We start from the raw sequence: 18395 nt of genomic DNA on the forward strand, positions 1-18395 counted from the left end.
GCGAGTATTTGTTTCAGAGTGGAATTAGTCCAGGTCAAGACATGATTGCTTTGTGCCCATAATTTACAGCTCAAAGCAGAGGTAATTGTTTTACTAATCGCACCTAGATATTGGATATGGCCTTGTTTATTGCTTACTGAAAGGTAGAGCAATTTCCTCGAATTAATTTGTCACAGTGAGATAACCTCCAGCCTTTATTACTGGATTTATTAAATCATTAATACCTGATTCTACAAATGCCTTCTGAATCAGTAGTTTTTAAAGTGAGCCTGTGAGCTTTTATATTACACTATTACACTCAAATCTAAAATGACACAGGTGCTTTCCCGGTTTTAATGTTCGTTAAGCTATAATGTTTTTTTCTTTTCCTCCCCTCGACAGATGCCCGTACCTGGCTATCCATCTGTCCCCCACCATCCCATTCTTCGCAGCTGTGCTCTTCCTCTTCGTCATGGCCATGCTGCTGAGGACCAGCTTCAGTGACCCAGGGGTGCTTCCACGGGCCCTGCCAGAGGAAGCCACCTTCATCGAGATGGAGATTGGTAAGCTAAAGAGATTTGTTTTTATACTACTTACAAAATTATATTTAATAGTTCACCTTTCTTTTTGGTGTTATTGATTTTTGGTGGAGACGGGAAGAGCTAGGTTAGAGAGGTGGGATGACATGCACCGCAGGTCTTCTGACCTGACTAGGTAGTAGGTATTGACCCTGGGGCTTTGCGACAAGAATCGAATCAAACTGGTTTCCAGTCATTCTAATTCTACTCGCATTTATTATTTTATATTTGACTGATTTGAAATTGCATGGGGGGGGGGGGGGGCCGTTGCCATTGTACAGTATAAAGGTAACACTGTAATACCAACAACCACCAATCCTTCAGCTTCATCTAATCAAACATCACTTGACGGAGATAAATGGTTATTGCGGTTTGTGTGCCAGTCTTATCTGTATCTTCCAGTGAACTGAAACATGTTGGTCTACCTCTAAGGCTAAGCAAAGCAATGGGGAAATGGCAGTCCTTTTGGTTTATTCATGTTTGTTATGCTTTATGTTGCTTAAGCTTGGGGCTGTTCATCCTGATGCTCTGATGAGACTAGTCCCCGTTTGCTTTTAAAGTCTTACCCATCTCTCTCTCGCGCGCACACACGCGTGCACACACACACACACACACACACACACACACACACACACACACACACACACACAGAGAGGATATCGTGTTTTCCTAATAAATGCTCTTGTTGTGTCTTTGGCAACAAGCCATATGTTGTAGTAATGATGATAAACCTGGATACTCCAGACACAAAAACATGTTTTGTTATACTCGTATTTAATGGATTTTTAAGACCACTTCCTGGGCTGTCCAGACTCTGCGTAGCACTCTGAAGGGATAAGCCGGTCTGCAGTATCTCTGCCACATCCTCGCCTGCCTCTCCCCTCCTCCTGCCCCCCCCCCCCCCCCCCCCCTGCCTTATCCCAGCCTTCTCGCTGTGAGCGGCTGCTCATCTTTGTGTAGCACTGTGTCCTTCAGCCGTCGCATGCCCTCTCTCGTCCCAGGCAACGGGGCCAGTTGCGGGCAGCTGGTCACAGGTTTTTCAGAGGCATCCAGGCAGAGGATGGCTGTAAAAATAAGGCAATCACATGATTCCTAGAACCCAGTGTCCCTATTATATTCTGGGGCAAACATTCACAGAAAATAGCGTTGTGAGCTTGTACAGTAGATCGGTTATTGTCGGCGAAGAAATTTGGTGTAGAGGGGAAGAAAAAAAAGGAGTGGACCAAGCCCTGTGGGACCCTGTTTAACTAAGTATAAGGTTTAAAATGGTTAACTGACTGGATATGGCTTTTCGAGTGGGGAGTTGTTGCTATGGCACCGTTTTAGTGGGCACGTACAATTTTAGTGGGTGAGTGCAATTGCTTTATTGCACTATAGCATATAGGAATTGTGTAGCCTTTTATGTAGTGTTTAGGTGTAATTTATTACTTGCGCAAGCAGAGCGCGCAAGTAATAATTTCGCCCAGTCTCTTTCGCCGTGACAGCCAACCTGCCATTTGATGTTTATGCAAAAAAACATCAAATCTGTGCCTGTTTTGCTGGGACCAGATTACACAAATGACCATATTTCTTACGTCATCATTGAGAGCTAGTATACTATATACATAATCAGTCAAAATAAAATAGCAAATTGTGCCTGATCTGCTGGGACGTGGTGTGTATATGTATGACTATGTCTCAATGATGACGTAAGAAATATGGTCAATTGTGTAATCTGGTCCCAGCAAAACAGGCACAGATTTGATGTTTTTTTGCATAAACATAAAATGGCGGGTTGGCTGTCACGGTTTTTGGTGCAAAGTAACCACAGTATACCGCTAATCAACTTACAACTACATACTCTATATATTATATGTATATGTATACGTATGTCTTACGTCATCATTGAGAGCTAGTCATACGTATACTATATACATAATCAGTAAAAATAAAATAGCAAATTGTGCCTGATCTGCTGGGACCAGAGTACGTGGTGTGTATATGTATGACTAGCTCTCAATGATGACGTAAGAAATATGGTCATTTGTGTAATCTGGTCCCAGCAAACCAGGCACAGATTTGCTGTTCTTCTTGCATACGCATAAAATGGCGGGTTGGCTGTCACGGTTTTTGGCGCAAAGTAACCACAGTATACCGCTAATCAACTTATAACTACATGTATATGTAAACGTATGTCTTACGTCATCATTTAGATCTAGTCATACATAAACTATATACATAATCAGCAAATTGTGCCTGATCTGCTGGGACCAGAGTACGTGGTGTGTATATGTATGACTAGCTCTCAATGATGACGTAAGAAATATGGTCATTTGTGTAATCTGGTCCCAGCAAACCAGGCACAGATTTGCTATTTTATTTTTACTGGTTATGTATATAGTATACGTATGACTAGCTCTAAATGATGACGTAAGACATACGTATACATATACTATATAAAGTATGTAGTAGCAAACCAGGCACAAATCTGCTGTTTTATTTGCATACGCATCAAGTGGCGGGTTGGCTGGCACGGTGTGCAAGCAGAGCGCGCAAGTAATAATTTCGCCCCCAAGTAATAATTTAGATCCCTTTTTAGTTTTTCAAAGAAAAATAAATCATGATCTAGAATATATCTACATCGATAAAACTGTATTTCTTATATAGATAGAAACTTGAACCATACTTAATAATACTAGGCGTTTACATGCATAAAGTAGATAGGTAGCAAATAGTTACACCTAATAATTAGACATTTCAAACGTTCCTTCACAGAGATACTGAGATTCCACAGTTTACAGAATAATTATACTGTATAACATATTTTAATTCAGTTTATATACCTTTTTTTTCCATCACACATCAATGATTTATTTTTCTTTAAAAAACTAAAAAGGGATCCAGAATATACGCACAGATTGAGTTTTGTTTATGTTGTGCAGTACCCCGTGTCCCTTATCCTTCGTTAACATATGGTGAACCACAGACTAGACGGTAGCCTTCAAATATCCCTCAGTGGTAACCTACTTCCGGTCTCATGCCATTCTGGCATCCATTTCACACCCCTGCCAGTAAACCTGGGCTTGGTCAGGTTCAGGCAAAGGTTCAGGGTCAGGTTACTTTATGGTAGATTTGGTTTGTGGCGGACAAGGCATCCAACTTGAGAGACATTGTACAGTACAACACAGAAAATAGTCTTAAAATGAAAAATAAATTAAACGAGTATAGGTAATGCAGGAAATACAATAGATAAACAAGCGTTTATTTCTTGTACATCTGAGTGATTGCTGCCGGAACAAAGCTATTTTTATCTACCGCTTTGTTCTACACCGTGGGACTCTGTCTCCGAGACGCGAAGCATTCATCACACTAATGCTAAAATTGGACACAACAGCTGCGTGAAGCAATGATCTGCAGCAGCTAAAAGACAATGAATTTATTTCAATGCCTCCATCCCTCACTGAGATCTGTTACACGTTGTGTAAATATGCTTGGTTAGCTAAGTGCCCTTGCTAAAACAGTATTGTGTGTAGCAGGTGTGCTCACAGAAAGAAACCAGGCGGTATTTGTGGCAGGCATGGTTGTTGAGACTAGCACAGGCATGTGTTTATAAAGCCTCGCCTGCCATGGTGCTCTGTCACTTCAGTCAGTTAGAGTCTACTTCCAGGGAAGGGATGCTAATATGAGTAGCGGCATGATCCTCTTGGAATACATAATGGCATCGGCAGAGCAGACCATCCTTGTTACCCAAGGGAGTGGCCTCATTCCCTGGGTGAGTGGTGACTTATTAATCTATTCTCCAGTCTTTTGTCCTGAAAGCCACTTATTTGATATTCTGTGCAATTATATTACCCAATATCTGATAGCCGTTTTCACTGTTTTGCAGATATAGTGATCTGCAATCTTGTGTTAATTTGACTGTTTACATCCATACTGACAGAGAGAAGAGATTTTTGCGCAAATAGTATAGAAATCGTATAGTTTTGTGTGATTTGATATACACAGACATAAGGGGATATCTTCTTGCATCGGGGTCTAGCTCAATCTTATCGTCCACCAAGCGTTGACAGACCATCATGAATAACAGGTCGTCTTGTACAGGACTTTTGACTGAGTGAATGTTGTCATTCATTCACTGACATTCTCAAGGTTCAACTCGCCTGATTTATGTGTTGGTGCTTTCAAAGTCCTTCATCTTCCTTCCTCCGCCAGTCGCCTCAATTGTACCTTTTCACACGGCAGGCACTTATTATAGGTATTAGGTAGGTGTTATGCTAGGCGAGACCTAGTTGTTATGTTGAGGCTTTACACATCTGCTTACATTCTCTGTGCATGAAACGTGTGCTGTGATTGGTCGAAAGAGACAATTCCAGGTGAAGTACACCCGATGGAAGTCCCGCCCTATAGACCTTAACTTAAGACCCGGAGGCGTGGCCAATGCTATTTGACTGTTTTGAGTGGCCAAACGGCATTGGCATAGGCCTTAACCCATTCTGACCTGAGATCAGATTCATACGAGGTTTTTCCGCTGGACACACACTGGGTCTGATGAACCCATTCTGACCTGAGATCAGATTCTAAAAATGTCAGTCGTTCTTCGATTTTTTTCAAAAATAGCAGACCTACAAGCTCGTATCGCGCCACTCGGTGGCGCGATATGAGCTTGTAGATCTGCTATTTTTCAATAGCTAAAGCACGACATGATGCCAACACCAAAATGGGTGCCCGTTCAGAATGGGTTAAGTCCTAAGATTAAGACATACAAATTAGGGCCCTCTGAACACAGGCGTTTCCAGGAATTACATGTTGGGAAGGCAAGATGTGTTGTCGTCGTCGTCCCCCACGCACAATCAAAAGCACTCAAAGAGATATACCTGCCAGGCGAGTACGCTACAAAGGCTGAAAGGCATGCATTTGCACTCCAATGGGAGATTGAGGGTCGCACTCTATGCGCAACAGCCAATCAGCTGCCCAATAATAGTTCTCAGGTCTGGTGTTTGTCCTCTCTTTTTTCTCAATGTATGGAATTTGGCCAGGCAGAAATGGATTTGGACAGGCCTGTCCTCGCCTTATTGTAAATACGCCACTGTCTCTAAATTAGGTTATGACCAGGCTTTTCTCCTCTGAGATGAGAATAGGCTGGGAACAAGGCTACTGTATATCAGTGTGCAATTTGTGCATACTGTAGACGTGATCAATAATACTGTTGTGTCTGACTGTAGACTGATTTATACTATGCCGAATATGGCTGACCTACAAGCTCACAATGTCACAGTGTAACACGCTGTGAGCTTGTAGATTGTATAAATATAAGGCATATATGCGTGGCAAGACATCCTACACCTACATGGTCTGAAGCCAACATTGCATTGTGTTGTATTTCCACAGAGGCTGCCAACGGGAACGTCCCCGCGGGACAGCGGCCCCCTCCTCGAATCCGCAACGTCCAGATCAACAACCAGATAGTCAAGCTCAAGTACTGCTACACCTGCAAGATCTTCAGGCCTCCTCGTGCGTCTCACTGCAGCATCTGTGACAACTGTGTTGGTGAGAAACACTCACTTGTCACTATGCCTTCTCAGCTGACATACTGTAGGGGTAAAATATAGTACAGATAAAAGGTTTATTATATAACTCTGTAAATTGGTTTCATTTCATGTTTTCAGAAACGGATAGAGGCATCAAAAGGGTGAGGCCGAGTTATACTTGACGTCCTTGCACAGCTGGGGTGTTTATTTTGTGCGAAATATGTTATTTTGAACTGTTTTTTCGTGGAACAAGGTTGAGTGATCACCATGAAGAAAGGCATCAACCTGTATGAGTGAGGCATCAACTACTACATGAATAGTGTTGATGCCCTGCGGTGTGTAGACCTTTTGTTGTGTGCGGGTGTCACACCTTATACATGGTGCGTGACACTGGTGTGCAACTATAAATCGGTCCTAACTTTTTCTGAGAGCCGGAGGAATGGTAAAGAGCGGCATATTGACGCAAGGATGACTGCTTCTTTGCTGGAGTCTGACCTCATTCTGGTCTCTGTAATGATTTGTCACTGCGTGTGTGTGTGCGCGCATGCATGGTGGAGCCTGGTCATCTTAGTCTTGGAGACTGGTCATTTGGCTGCTGGTGATTGAGGAATGCCTTTGAAGGCAGCGTAGCGTCATAGCTGATATGAGAAGAACAGGCGAAGCACAGTGAGGGAATGTATGCACCGTCACTGTGAACACTGGGCTATCTGTGTGAAGTCCACCTGCTACTTGCAAACACACACGCACTCACACACGTGTGCAGGTGCGTGCACACAGAGAGAGCATGATCCAGCGGCCTGTTGTAGGTCCCCGCTTACTGTAAATATTTGCCTTGTTGACATTCCATCGTTTGAAACGCATTAATCCTGCCTTGCCTATTTTTGGCATGTCGTCGTTATAGTCAAAGATTTTCGTCCGTGGCCAAATACATATAATTTTGGGGGCCCTTGACATGAAAAAGTTTGAGAACCACTGAAAGAAGGTAGGAGTGCACACCAATAGTGGGGAGGTGCTGACCACGGGAGACAAATATACACTGATATAGCAACATAGGTTTTTCAGAAAATTGTTTAGAAGACATTTTTAGAATCGGCCTCAGGTCTTAATGGGTTGAAGAGGGTAATTGGAGGGAGGAATAAACTGAGCTGAACTGTATTATTATAAATGTTTTATTTGTATTATTTTTTTAATCTATTCTTAAATTGCAGGACATTGTTCTGTTCATGTGGGACGTGGAACAAAACATTTCAGGACTGTGCTGCGAAATGTGGCAAGTTTTGTCACCTTTGTGCCTCCCAATTTGTTTGTGTCCGTGATGTTTATGTTGTCGTGAAACCTCATCCCAGATGTCCAGTGTTGTCGGCCACACACGCACAAACACACACAAAGGGTAAAGCAAGATGTTTCACCTCTGCCGGCCGCCTGACCCTGGTCCGCTATCGTCTGGCACTGCTCCAAATGGAGTGCCAGGCATGGAGAGACGTCTCTTCCTATATTTAGACTTTAGGAATAGGAAAATGGCTCTGATTACCTGCACTGCTCTGCCTGTGTCTTTGAGAAAGAGGGGGGAAAAAGTCCAAAGTTCAAGACAGCGTATTTTCTATTTCCTTTGTCAAAGCTGCAGTATGTGGTGTAGTGCTGCAGTCTTGGGTGGGGTTTTTGGACAGATTATTTCCAGATTCAGCAGCTTGCTTGAGACTGCTTAAAGCTCTAATGTGTTGCTGTAGGATGGTCTGTGTGACCCCTGGGTCGGCAATGTCCACTCACTGACTCCACTTGTGTTTGTATTAACCATTCTGAACGGGAACCCCTTTTGGTGTTTGAAGCATTATGTTATACTTTAGCTATTGAAAAATAGCAGATCTACAAGCTCATAGCGCGGCACTCGTGAAAATGTGGCACAAATCTTTGAATATATATATATATATATTCTTTCAGAGCGAGAGTTTTAACTCAAATCTTTGCTTCTGGGGGGTCCCTGGAACAAATATTTTCAATGGGGTCGGCGGCCAATTTAATATATTTTTTGGGGTCCATGACATGAAATATTGAGCACCACTGATAAAAAATTACATTTCGACGTCAGGCCTAAATGGGTTAGAACATTTTGCCTATTTTCATCTCATAATGGGACCTCACAAAATGCTTACTGTGGCACCGGGTTATGCTATCTGTAGTGTCTGTCTACACACTCAGTCTGTATCTCAGAAGTGGACTGTGGATGGTTTGAAAATGTGCCTACCGATTATTCGTTTTTTTCAAATTAACAATTGTATTCACGTAGGAACAATGGCTTCCATTTCGGCATTGCTTAAGCTTCCAGGAATAGAATAGTAGTTTCTACTACCAACCACTGAAATGCAGAGTGAACAGTGCCATCTTGTAATGAGCATAAGTGAGGACAATTATTTGATGGTACATTTTAAAATGAAACACTGATATACTATACTAGAAAAGGAACACTTATTTTTCTATATTTTATGATGACAAAGATGACAAAAATAGCCTATCTGAAAGCTCACATTGCATCGTGATTGTCTATTTTAGCAAATGTTTCAACATTACTGGTCATTTTTTGAAAATGTTTGATTTGCTTATAATGACATGCCCAGGGCCAAGATACTGTAGGTATGTCAGGTTGAAAGTAGCTAAACACCTGCTCTCATTTGTCATCCTCCAGACCGTTTTGATCACCACTGTCCCTGGGTGGGCAACTGTGTGGGGAAGAGGAACTACCGATACTTCTACCTGTTCACCCTGTCGCTCTCCCTGCTCACTATCTACATCTTCACCTTCAACATTGTCCACGTAGTCATGCGTAAGTATCGTGTGTGTGTGTGTGTGTGTGTGTGTGTGTCATATTGTTGGTAACGCAGCAAAACCCTGATTTGAAAATGGTCAAGCTGGTCATCACATACGGCTACCTTTTTCCGTGTTCATGTCTTCATTTTCAATCTGAAAAATAACTAGGCATTTGTTTTGGTGTGGTGCACAATGTCTAGTGTGACACGCTGATTGCTTGATTGCTAATAGAATGTGACAAAACAGGAAGGGGCAGTTTGTGTGACACACAGAGACAAACTAATTCTACCCCCCAACCACGTACCGCCTCCCACACACACACACACACACACACACACACAGCTTGGCCCAAGGCATTTCCTAGAAAAGCGTAACTCGTCATCTAACATCGCATCCTCTCCCTCTCATCATCGCACGCCTTTGCTTCGGTATTCTCTTGCATGTAGACGGCGGGATGACAGAGCGATGGGCACCAGGGGAATACATTACATTACAGTCAGGATCATTATCACCTCCTGGGCGTACGATCTTCATATGAGGCCCGCACCACCCTTTGAACGCCATGCTAAAGAATGAACAAGGGGTGTGTGTGTGTGTGTGTGTGTGTGTGTGTGTGTGTGTGTGTGTGTGTGTGTGTGTGTGTGTGTGTGTGTGTGTGTGTGTGTGTGTGTGTGTGTGTGTGTGTGTGTGTGTGTGTGTGTGTGTGTGTGTGTGTGTGTGTGTGTGTGTGTGTGTGTGTGTGTCTATCTTTTGAACTCCTCTGTGTGTGCTTCTTCACAGGTTCAGTGGATTCTGGCTTTTTGAACACTTTGAAGGAAACACCTGGAACATATCCTTTCCAACACGCTGACCTCTGCACGTTACAAAAACGCCAGCTGCCATGCATGCATGCGTGTGTGTGTGCATGCTATTTTTACCCTGCTCTTGGGACAAAAATAATGTAAACAGTAAATCCCAAAGACATTAACAAAGACCTTCACACCACTACTACCACTACTACTACTACTACTATGACACCACAAGTGAAACGATATCGTCCCCCGTTTCACGCTTTGGTTCATTCTGCTTTTGCTTTCTCTCAAAATGTCAGCTCAAGGGTACATTTAGGAGGGCTTTGACTGCCCGCATCTAGGCTGCCCCTGTTCTTTTATTAGATCTCTATCTATTTATTAGACCTTTCCTTCTTAGATTTTGTGGAAAATGGGTGTGTGTAAGTGTGTTATATAGCTGTTAAGCCCTATTTTATACTTTGTTGTTTGAAGGAATACAGAAAATAGACGAACTCACATCACAACACATTTCACTGTGATGTGTTGACTGAACTTGTAGGTTGAGTTTTCACTATTAAAAAAAAAACGCAAAACAAAACATTGTGTGTGGGGGGGGAAAAACTCTGCCTATAATGATGCGCCCAAAATAGGGACGCCAGGTTGAAAGTGGTTAATCAGTAATTACGGAGTCGGGAAGAACGCACGTGTGCTGATTTCTTAACTCTTTAGTTCACTGTGCTGGAGGTGCTGGTGTGCTTCTTCACGCTGTGGTCTGTGGTGGGCCTGACTGGCTTCCACACGTACCTGATCTCTCTCAACCAGACCACCAATGAAGATGTGAGTATACGGTCCCAACCTTTGCCCCCTCACATACAGTGCATTCCAACGTCGCCATGTCCATATAGTCGCAATCGTGCAATGATGATAATGCAGTGTGATTATGTATAGTGCAGGTTATGTAACGACACACACACACACACACACACACACACTTCACACACACACACACACGCGCACACACACACACACACACACTTCACACACACACACACACACACACACACACGCACACACACACACATGCACGACCCTACACACAGCTTTTACAGTATGTGTCTGTGTTATTGCGAGTGTGTGTGTGCGCGTGCGTCACGATCAGCCAGTGTGGACTTCACGTGGTTGGAAAGATAAACACACGCCCTGGCCCTGTTGCAAACACTCCAAAGTTCTAAGTTCCACTCAACTGTTTCCTTGACAACTGCCCTGGCTTGGTCAGAATAGAAATGCTCCTGGACTCATGGTGAATGCTTGAAAATTAAAAGCAAAGGCTGTTCTCAAGGGATTTGATTGATGCGTCTTTACTCATTTTCTCTAGACTTGCCGTTACGTAGTATTTCCGTTAGTTCTGTTGAACATAGCGCTCAACTTATCATGGAGATTTTCTTTGCAGGTGTTTTTGTCTCATTCCTAAGCCACCAATGTGATCTCCGGTAGGAGACTCAATGCAGATTCATTGAGTCTCCTACCACCGGTCATCAAGTTATTGGCTTAGGAATGCGACAAAATCAAAACAATCTCCATGAATTCAAGGCTCCATGGGGTGTGTAATCGATAGAAAAAACCCTGGTGGGTGGTTGGAGTTAATTGTAATAGAAGAACATTTGGGCTTTAGAACAAATTGGGCTGGCAGAAGATGCTTGTCAACTCAGTTGGATCTAATTAGCTTTCCCAGGGTGGCTCTGTGGGAGAAGATAAGGTCTACAGTACAGTGAGGGATTGGACATGCATGCTGGACAGAAATGCTTCAATTGAATCACAACGTATGAATTAATTCAAATCCGCCATTGTTGTTCTATCGAACAACAATCTATCGAACAACAATGCCACACACACACACACACACACACACACCACACCACACACCAGGCTTGATGGAAAGCAGATGACAGTTGGATAAACTCACAGCGGGAGTAATTCTTGTTATCTTTGTATATACCAATGTAATGGCATAAATAGATCTTCTGAGTCTTTGCTAGCTCACATTTGACTGCAGAGGCTCTGGCAAGAACAGCACAAGCACAGCAGTGGTCGTGGGAGGCTCTAGACGGCCGCTGAAAGCTTCAGAGCGCTCATACTTTACTGTAATGATTAATTTAACATTCCTCTTCTCCCCATCTCCTCGGGGCCGGCGTGCTTGTTTTTTTTAACCTGTAATAAGACGAATACGAATGCAGCAACAACGCCTCTGTTGGTTAGTTAGAAACAAATAGCTGTCAGCCTGGCTCTATCTAGATCTGTGATTGGCCTAATAATAAGCACGTCAATTCCTGCAGGGGCTTGGCAAGCTGCCAGGCATGCTGGTCTGGCAGTAAAAAGGAGAGCAGAGCAGTAATGCTGGCGAGAGAGAGGGAAAGTGGAGAGCAGCAAAGAGACTGTAGTCACGGTGATGAGGGACAGAGGGAGAGAGAGAAAAAGAGAGTGAGAGGGCACCTTGAACTATGGCTGGTACAGTATCTAGGTCTGGGGGCCATAACCACATCACCGCCATACTGTGGGGTCTAGTTCGCAGTCATTGTTGAGTGTAGTGATTATGACATAATAATAATAATAATAACTAGTAAGACACCCTGATGGCGAGAAGCAACCTCGCCTTAAAGGGCGAGGTCGCGTGCACACATCCGCCTGGGCGAGTGCTGGCGCTTTGGCATGGGGGGGGGGGGGGGGGTCAGATCAACATATGGAATGAATTCTGTACTGTCCATATATGGAGAGTGTCTTGAGTGTACAGGGTTTGATGAGGGGCCAGGTAGGGCTGGGCCTTAATTTTCGGGGCAGTTGAGAACTCTAGTTTTCGCCGGCACGGCTGCACTAATAACTTTGGGGCAAGCCCGTCTAGAGTTTGAATGGACAGGTATCAGTCAAAAGGGAGACATCGAAGTGGAAGGACGGGTGGGGAGGATCAACATATTGAATGTCAGAACAGGTCAGCGCCATATATGGAGATCTAAGGGTTTGAGATCAGATGTAACGTTTCTGGCCGGCTCCATACAGTATATGCAGATCTAGGTGATGATCCTGTCTTCTCCATGTCTTCATATATGGTGACGGCCATATACAGTATGGAGTGTGTCACGAGACGTGATGTCACGAGGCATGATGGACTGACGACCATATATGGAGGCGGCCATATATGCCATAAATATAACGAGGCATGTGTTCTGACCTAACTGACGGACGGATTTTGCAAGTTTTCATAGTAAAAAAAATAATAGAAATAATAATACATTTTATTTCTAATGCACATTACAAATGCACATTTTTGCTAATCCCAGAGTGGTACAGGGTTTAACAGCATTGCATAAAATCTGCATAGGCAACAAACAATTACATGGGACACAACTAGGCTAAACTAAAAGGGTCAAGTTAAAAACATGGCAAAGACTGGGCAAAGACAAAAAATGTAAAGGCCCAAGGAAAACTTTAAAGGAGCTATAACATAAAATTCAACTTTTTCCATTTATTTTGTGTTTTTGGGGCTCCCATGTGTGTTTTCTATCACCACAAATAACCAATTTTGAACAATCAGGCTTTCATATCATATAGGTGCTTTAATGGAAATTGCTCTCAGGAACAGCTCAACTGATTTTGGTCTCATCGTGATGTCATCAATGTCACCCTACTTTGTATAATTCCTCCTTCTTCAGACTTCAGTTCCAAATTTGCATTTCCACTTTGTTTACAATGTCCACCATTGTTAATTTTCCAAGCTGGCATGGAATGGAAACAAGCCTGGTTTTATCTAGCATCAGTATTATAATGACTCAAATATTAAATAATCTGCATATCAGCACCCCCACCACCTCAGGACATTGTGGAATTGCAGCTAAAACTGCTTTCAAAGTCCAGAAAGAAATGACAATGCCTGGTTATATCAGAGTGGTGATTGAGGCTCAAACCATTAGAAATAACTTTGATGGACATAGACAATATGATATTAAATATTAAAAGCAGTTTTAAAATGCATGTTATTTGCGCTTTAAAGGAAAACTTTCGTTTTTTTTGTATTAGGTTGTTAAGAGAGAAAGTAAAAGATGAGTAAATTTGTGATGATGTAATTTTTTTTCTAAATATGTATTATTTTACAAAAATGTATGGCGATTTCTTTTTTTATTATTTACTATAGTCCTAATAGACCCCAGAAAATCTGTCCACAGAAGATCACAGGATCTACTGAATGTGAAGGTAGCCTACTGGGGGGAAGCCACACTGTGTGTCATATAGGCTCAATATGTCAGTTTGACACATTCAGTAGATCCCGTGATCTTTTGTGGCCAGATGTAATGTCTTGGGGTCTAGTATGACTATAGTAAATAATATTTTGTAAATAACATTTTGTAAAAATATACATACTTAGCCCCATGCTCAAATGCCCCCGCCCCCCTGTCAAAAACAGCTAAAATCCCTAAAACAAGATAAACTCATCTTTTACTTTCTCCAATAACAACCTAAAACATGAACCTTGGATGAAAAAAACTAAAGTTGTCCTTTTTTGTGCACCCAAGAGGAAACTGCGCACGTTCCTGCAACTCCAGTAACCAGTGGCTATACTTACTCACCTTCCTCCAATTTATGTGGAAAGAACTACACTGGTTTATCAGTGTCATTTGGATGTTTGGTGTAGAAATATCTATGCATGTTCACTGGCGTACAGCTAATGTGTCGGAACCTCATCACAGTAGCTACACTCACTGTAGCTTTTATTTGGGGCTAATCAATTCATACCATGACAGCCAGGTGAATCCAAACTCCTGCTGATATTTGCAACACATTGAAAACAGCTGTGCCTCCAATGAGTTTCTCATTTGCAATCACATTCGCGGTACTTGTTAGTTGTGTGGCACTTTTAGATGGATCTCACTGTAACAGGAAAAGCTATCGACTGTTCCATCCACCTTCCCCCCGAACTGTCTGTAAACTGTGAGCTTTACTGCTGTACCTAAAAATCCATACCACCCGAGGCCTATACTGGTACAGTGTACAGTATGTGCTCTCCGAGGGCTGAGCTGTGCCACACAGTACAAACACATGAACTGATCATATTTACTATATGGAGAGATGTTGACCTACTACTGTAGTAGGGGTGTCATTATTATTAGATTTTCCTTTGTGTGGTCCAGTTCTGAAATCCCCCAACCCTGTATCAGCTAACGGGGCTACCATGACATGGCGGCATGTACACATTTTCGAAAGAGTTATTCATGTAGGAATTTGTAGGAATCTTTTACACAGTTTCTTTGAATTGTTATTCACTGAATTAATAAAGTCACTCCCTGGTTGTCATGCGTTCACCCACATACTATTAATCCTAAACCAGGAATCATCACAGCCTTTTTGTAGGTCAAGCACATGCCTGTGGGCATAACATCTCTGCTGTGCTTTTGAATAACGTATAAGCATATACTGTAGTGTGTAAGAAAATTCTCCCAGAAGACGTGGCAGGCAATCTGCTGTGTTCAGCAAGATTGTACTCCGGTGCTTGAGGGTGTTCAATATCTTTTTAATGGGTTGACTTTGAAAAACGGGTGGTAGTTTGGAATGGTTAGACTCTGTATGGATGGTTAGTTTTAATTTTAATTTTATTTCTACTTTATGTTAATCATTTTCAGTTCTTTTTTAATTGTTTTTAAAGCGTGATTGCTAGTTTAGTCTTTTATTTTGTGAAAAGCCTATGTTTTAGTTAGTTTTATTGTTGTAATAGGCTAATATTAAAAACTGATACTGATAAAGTGACAAAGGCGGAAACTAAGTAAAAACAAATTCTATGATTTTATTTTTGTTTTTGTACACACACACACACACACAATACAGTTTTGGTTAGTTATCATTTTGTTTTTGTTTTTTTAAGCCTCATTTCTATTTTTATTTCAGATAATAATAATTATTACATTTTTGTTTTCCATAATAATTTGAGTTATTTTGTTATAGTTAACTAACAGTAACCCTGGTATGGATAAATAATATAATGGACCTCTGTTTTGTGTTCTGTGTTGGTTAGATCAAAGGCTCATGGTCGGGTAAGAACAGAGTTCAGAACCCTTACAGCCACAAGAACTTCATGAAAAACTGCTGTGAGGTGCTGTGTGGGCCTGCATACCCCAGGTAAGTGTCACTAGAGTCTAGACGAGTGAGTCTCTAGAGTCTCTCAGTGCAGTGACATTCTGTGATTATTTGCAATAATCATATTAAAAAATCACACCCGTCTGAACTGAGTGGTGCAACTCCCCCCTCTCTCTCTCTCTCTCTGTCTCTCTCTCATTAACAGGCAACAGTGCAACTCTATCTCTCTCTCTCTCTCTCTCTCTCTGTTTCTGGCACAATAGCGCCACGTTTTGCCCCTACTGGTACTCTAAACGTAGTCACATAGGTTGGGACCAGGGGGGCAGTCAGACAGATATTTTGTGAAGCCTGAAACTCCTGAAAGTTCATATAATGGCCTGTTGTGGCGCTGTCACTGGACCCAAAAAAACCCATAGCCCCATAGAAGTCCATGTATTTGGGCCCAACTTCACCTAGACTGTATTACCTTAATAAACATGGTCATGAATACTTTCTGCTTCCAGTCACTAGTTTAATGTCTCATTTCTAATGTCATAATATTCTTTTTGGAAAATTATGGTCCCATTTATAAAATAAATGACCATAAAGTCACGTATGTTCTGAGGGGCGTGGCTACCGTTACAGTCTATGATCGGGAGTCCCCACCCACTCGAGTCAAAATAAAAACCAACGGAGAAGAAGGGGGGAAGTCCCGCCTCGTTGTCTGGGCAGCCAATGGCCAGCTGGGCCCAAACGGAGCCAGCCAATGGCCAGCTGGGCCCAAACGGATCTAGAAAGATGGCGACTTACAGTGCAGGAATAAGAGGCTTCATTTTACGTCCATGTCAGACCTGGGGAACGCTTTGTCCATATTTTTTACAGTCTATGGTTGGGACGAACATTGCTGTTCCTTGGAGTGGTTGCACCACTCAAAAATGTTTTCGGCAAATACAAGGAGACTTAGCGCTGGGGGGTGCGTCAGCTAGGTCAGGAGGTAACAGGGGGAGCACGGCCAATAAGGTTTGGGGACCGCTGCTCTAGACCAGTGGTTCTAAAACTTTCATTTTAACTCTATGTCTGTCCCATTACAGTGAATAATAATGACAACAATATATTTAGTTAGTTATGTTAATTATACATAAAGATTTAAGTTATAAAGGGTAGTGTTATATACCGTCTAACTGTGTATTACAAATGATACAACGTAACGGGTGATTCAGTATTTTAATTAAAAAATGTTAAGGCAGTTATCTGAACACCTGAACGGCTCCATCTTTCTCCGCCGTCCTTCTATAGTGAACAATAGAGAACGGAGTGCTTTCTGTGACTGAGAGCCTTGTCTTTCTCACCAGTGTCTTGGACAGAAGAGGACTGATGAACGAGGAGTCGCCTGTTCCCGCAGCCGACACTGCTCCCTCCTCCTCCGACAGTAGTAACGCAGTGCCACAGACCACCACGGTGAGCCAACTGGAACACAGAACACACACACACACACACACACACACACACACACACACACACATACAGTCACACTCGCATAGGGCTGTCACCATTACACATTTTAGTCAACGATTAATTGTTGCGCAAATAATTGCGACTAACGATTTAGTTGTGTTTTTTGGCATTGAACATTGTGAACACACAAATGCAAATGATATTATTTCTGTTTGGCTGTTAGGCTTAGTAATCACAAATTGCACAGGACAGATATGACAAATATCTTTAAATATACAAATAAATTACTGACATTTAATAATCTTATACTTGAAAACATGAAAATTGTAGAAATAGAAGCATGTTGTAAGCGTGCAGATCTCCTATTGCTGCTATTTTTGGAAAATGTAACATTTCAACATGTAAACGATTATGACAATTATGCGATTATCTCATAATTGTGATTAGGCGATTAAGTAATGCTTTTGACAGGCCCACACACACACACACACACACACACACACACACACACACACACACACACACACACACACACACACACACTGTCATATTTGTGTGTCTGGCACTAAAATCGCTCCAGCCTGCCAGGCACTGACTATTGTGCAGTGAGCAGCAGGCCTGAAGGAGATTCTAAACCAATTCTAGAGAGCAGCAGGAGAAAGAGCATAGGAGGTGTGTGAGAACTTTCCATATTCCATTTATTTTAATAATCCACCTTGTGATGCACTGACACGGAGCCTCTTGGTGCATCTCATTGGATGGCAGCGATTGGATTATCTTTTGGGTCCAATACCTGTCATGAATCATAACCATGCTATGCCCACATTTTCATGCTTCAAGATGGTAAATGGTTCATTTATATAGTGTCTTTATCCAAGGCACTTTACATAGATTGTGCATTACATTCACCCATTCATACACCAATGGTGGCGGAAACCATGCAAGGCACCAACCAGCACATCAGGAGCAATTTGGGGTTCAGTCTTGCTCAAGGACACACCAGCTACAGTTAGAATGGTCTTGACCCACAGGACAGGATGAGATAGCATCCATAATTGCCCCTCAATATCCTTTCCCCAGGTTAGACGATCATTATTTCACATAGAGGGTAGAGTCCAATTCTCTTATATGTTTGTATTCTACATGTAGTCACGCAGTCTAAATAATGACACTTATTTTTGTTAAAAGCTCTGTATTCTGATAGTACT

General features: G+C 42.3%; 2 protein-coding genes across 2 annotated transcripts in view; one reads left to right on the plus strand and one right to left on the minus strand.

Annotated features, from left to right (window-relative positions):
• tspan6 (tetraspanin 6) overlaps positions 1–18395 on the minus strand; it is a 147839-nt gene that overhangs the window by 50955 nt on the left and 78489 nt on the right. The window lies entirely within an intron of this gene.
• The window catches only part of zdhhc9 (zDHHC palmitoyltransferase 9), a 33839-nt gene that overhangs the window by 9648 nt on the left and 5796 nt on the right, over positions 1–18395 (plus strand). The window contains exons 2-8 of the mRNA XM_083786464.1: positions 382–542; positions 5925–6083; positions 8745–8882; positions 9647–9693; positions 10369–10473; positions 15692–15795; positions 17085–17190. Of these exons, the coding sequence (XP_083642590.1) occupies positions 382–542; positions 5925–6083; positions 8745–8882; positions 9647–9693; positions 10369–10473; positions 15692–15795; positions 17085–17190 (820 nt within the window). The remainder of the gene's footprint in view (positions 1–381; positions 543–5924; positions 6084–8744; positions 8883–9646; positions 9694–10368; positions 10474–15691; positions 15796–17084; positions 17191–18395) is intronic.

The sequence above is a fragment of the Protomyctophum parallelum genome (assembly GCF_964188405.1).
Source record: "Protomyctophum parallelum genome assembly, chromosome: 16".
In the NCBI taxonomy this organism is placed as follows: Eukaryota; Metazoa; Chordata; class Actinopteri; order Myctophiformes; family Myctophidae; genus Protomyctophum; species Protomyctophum parallelum.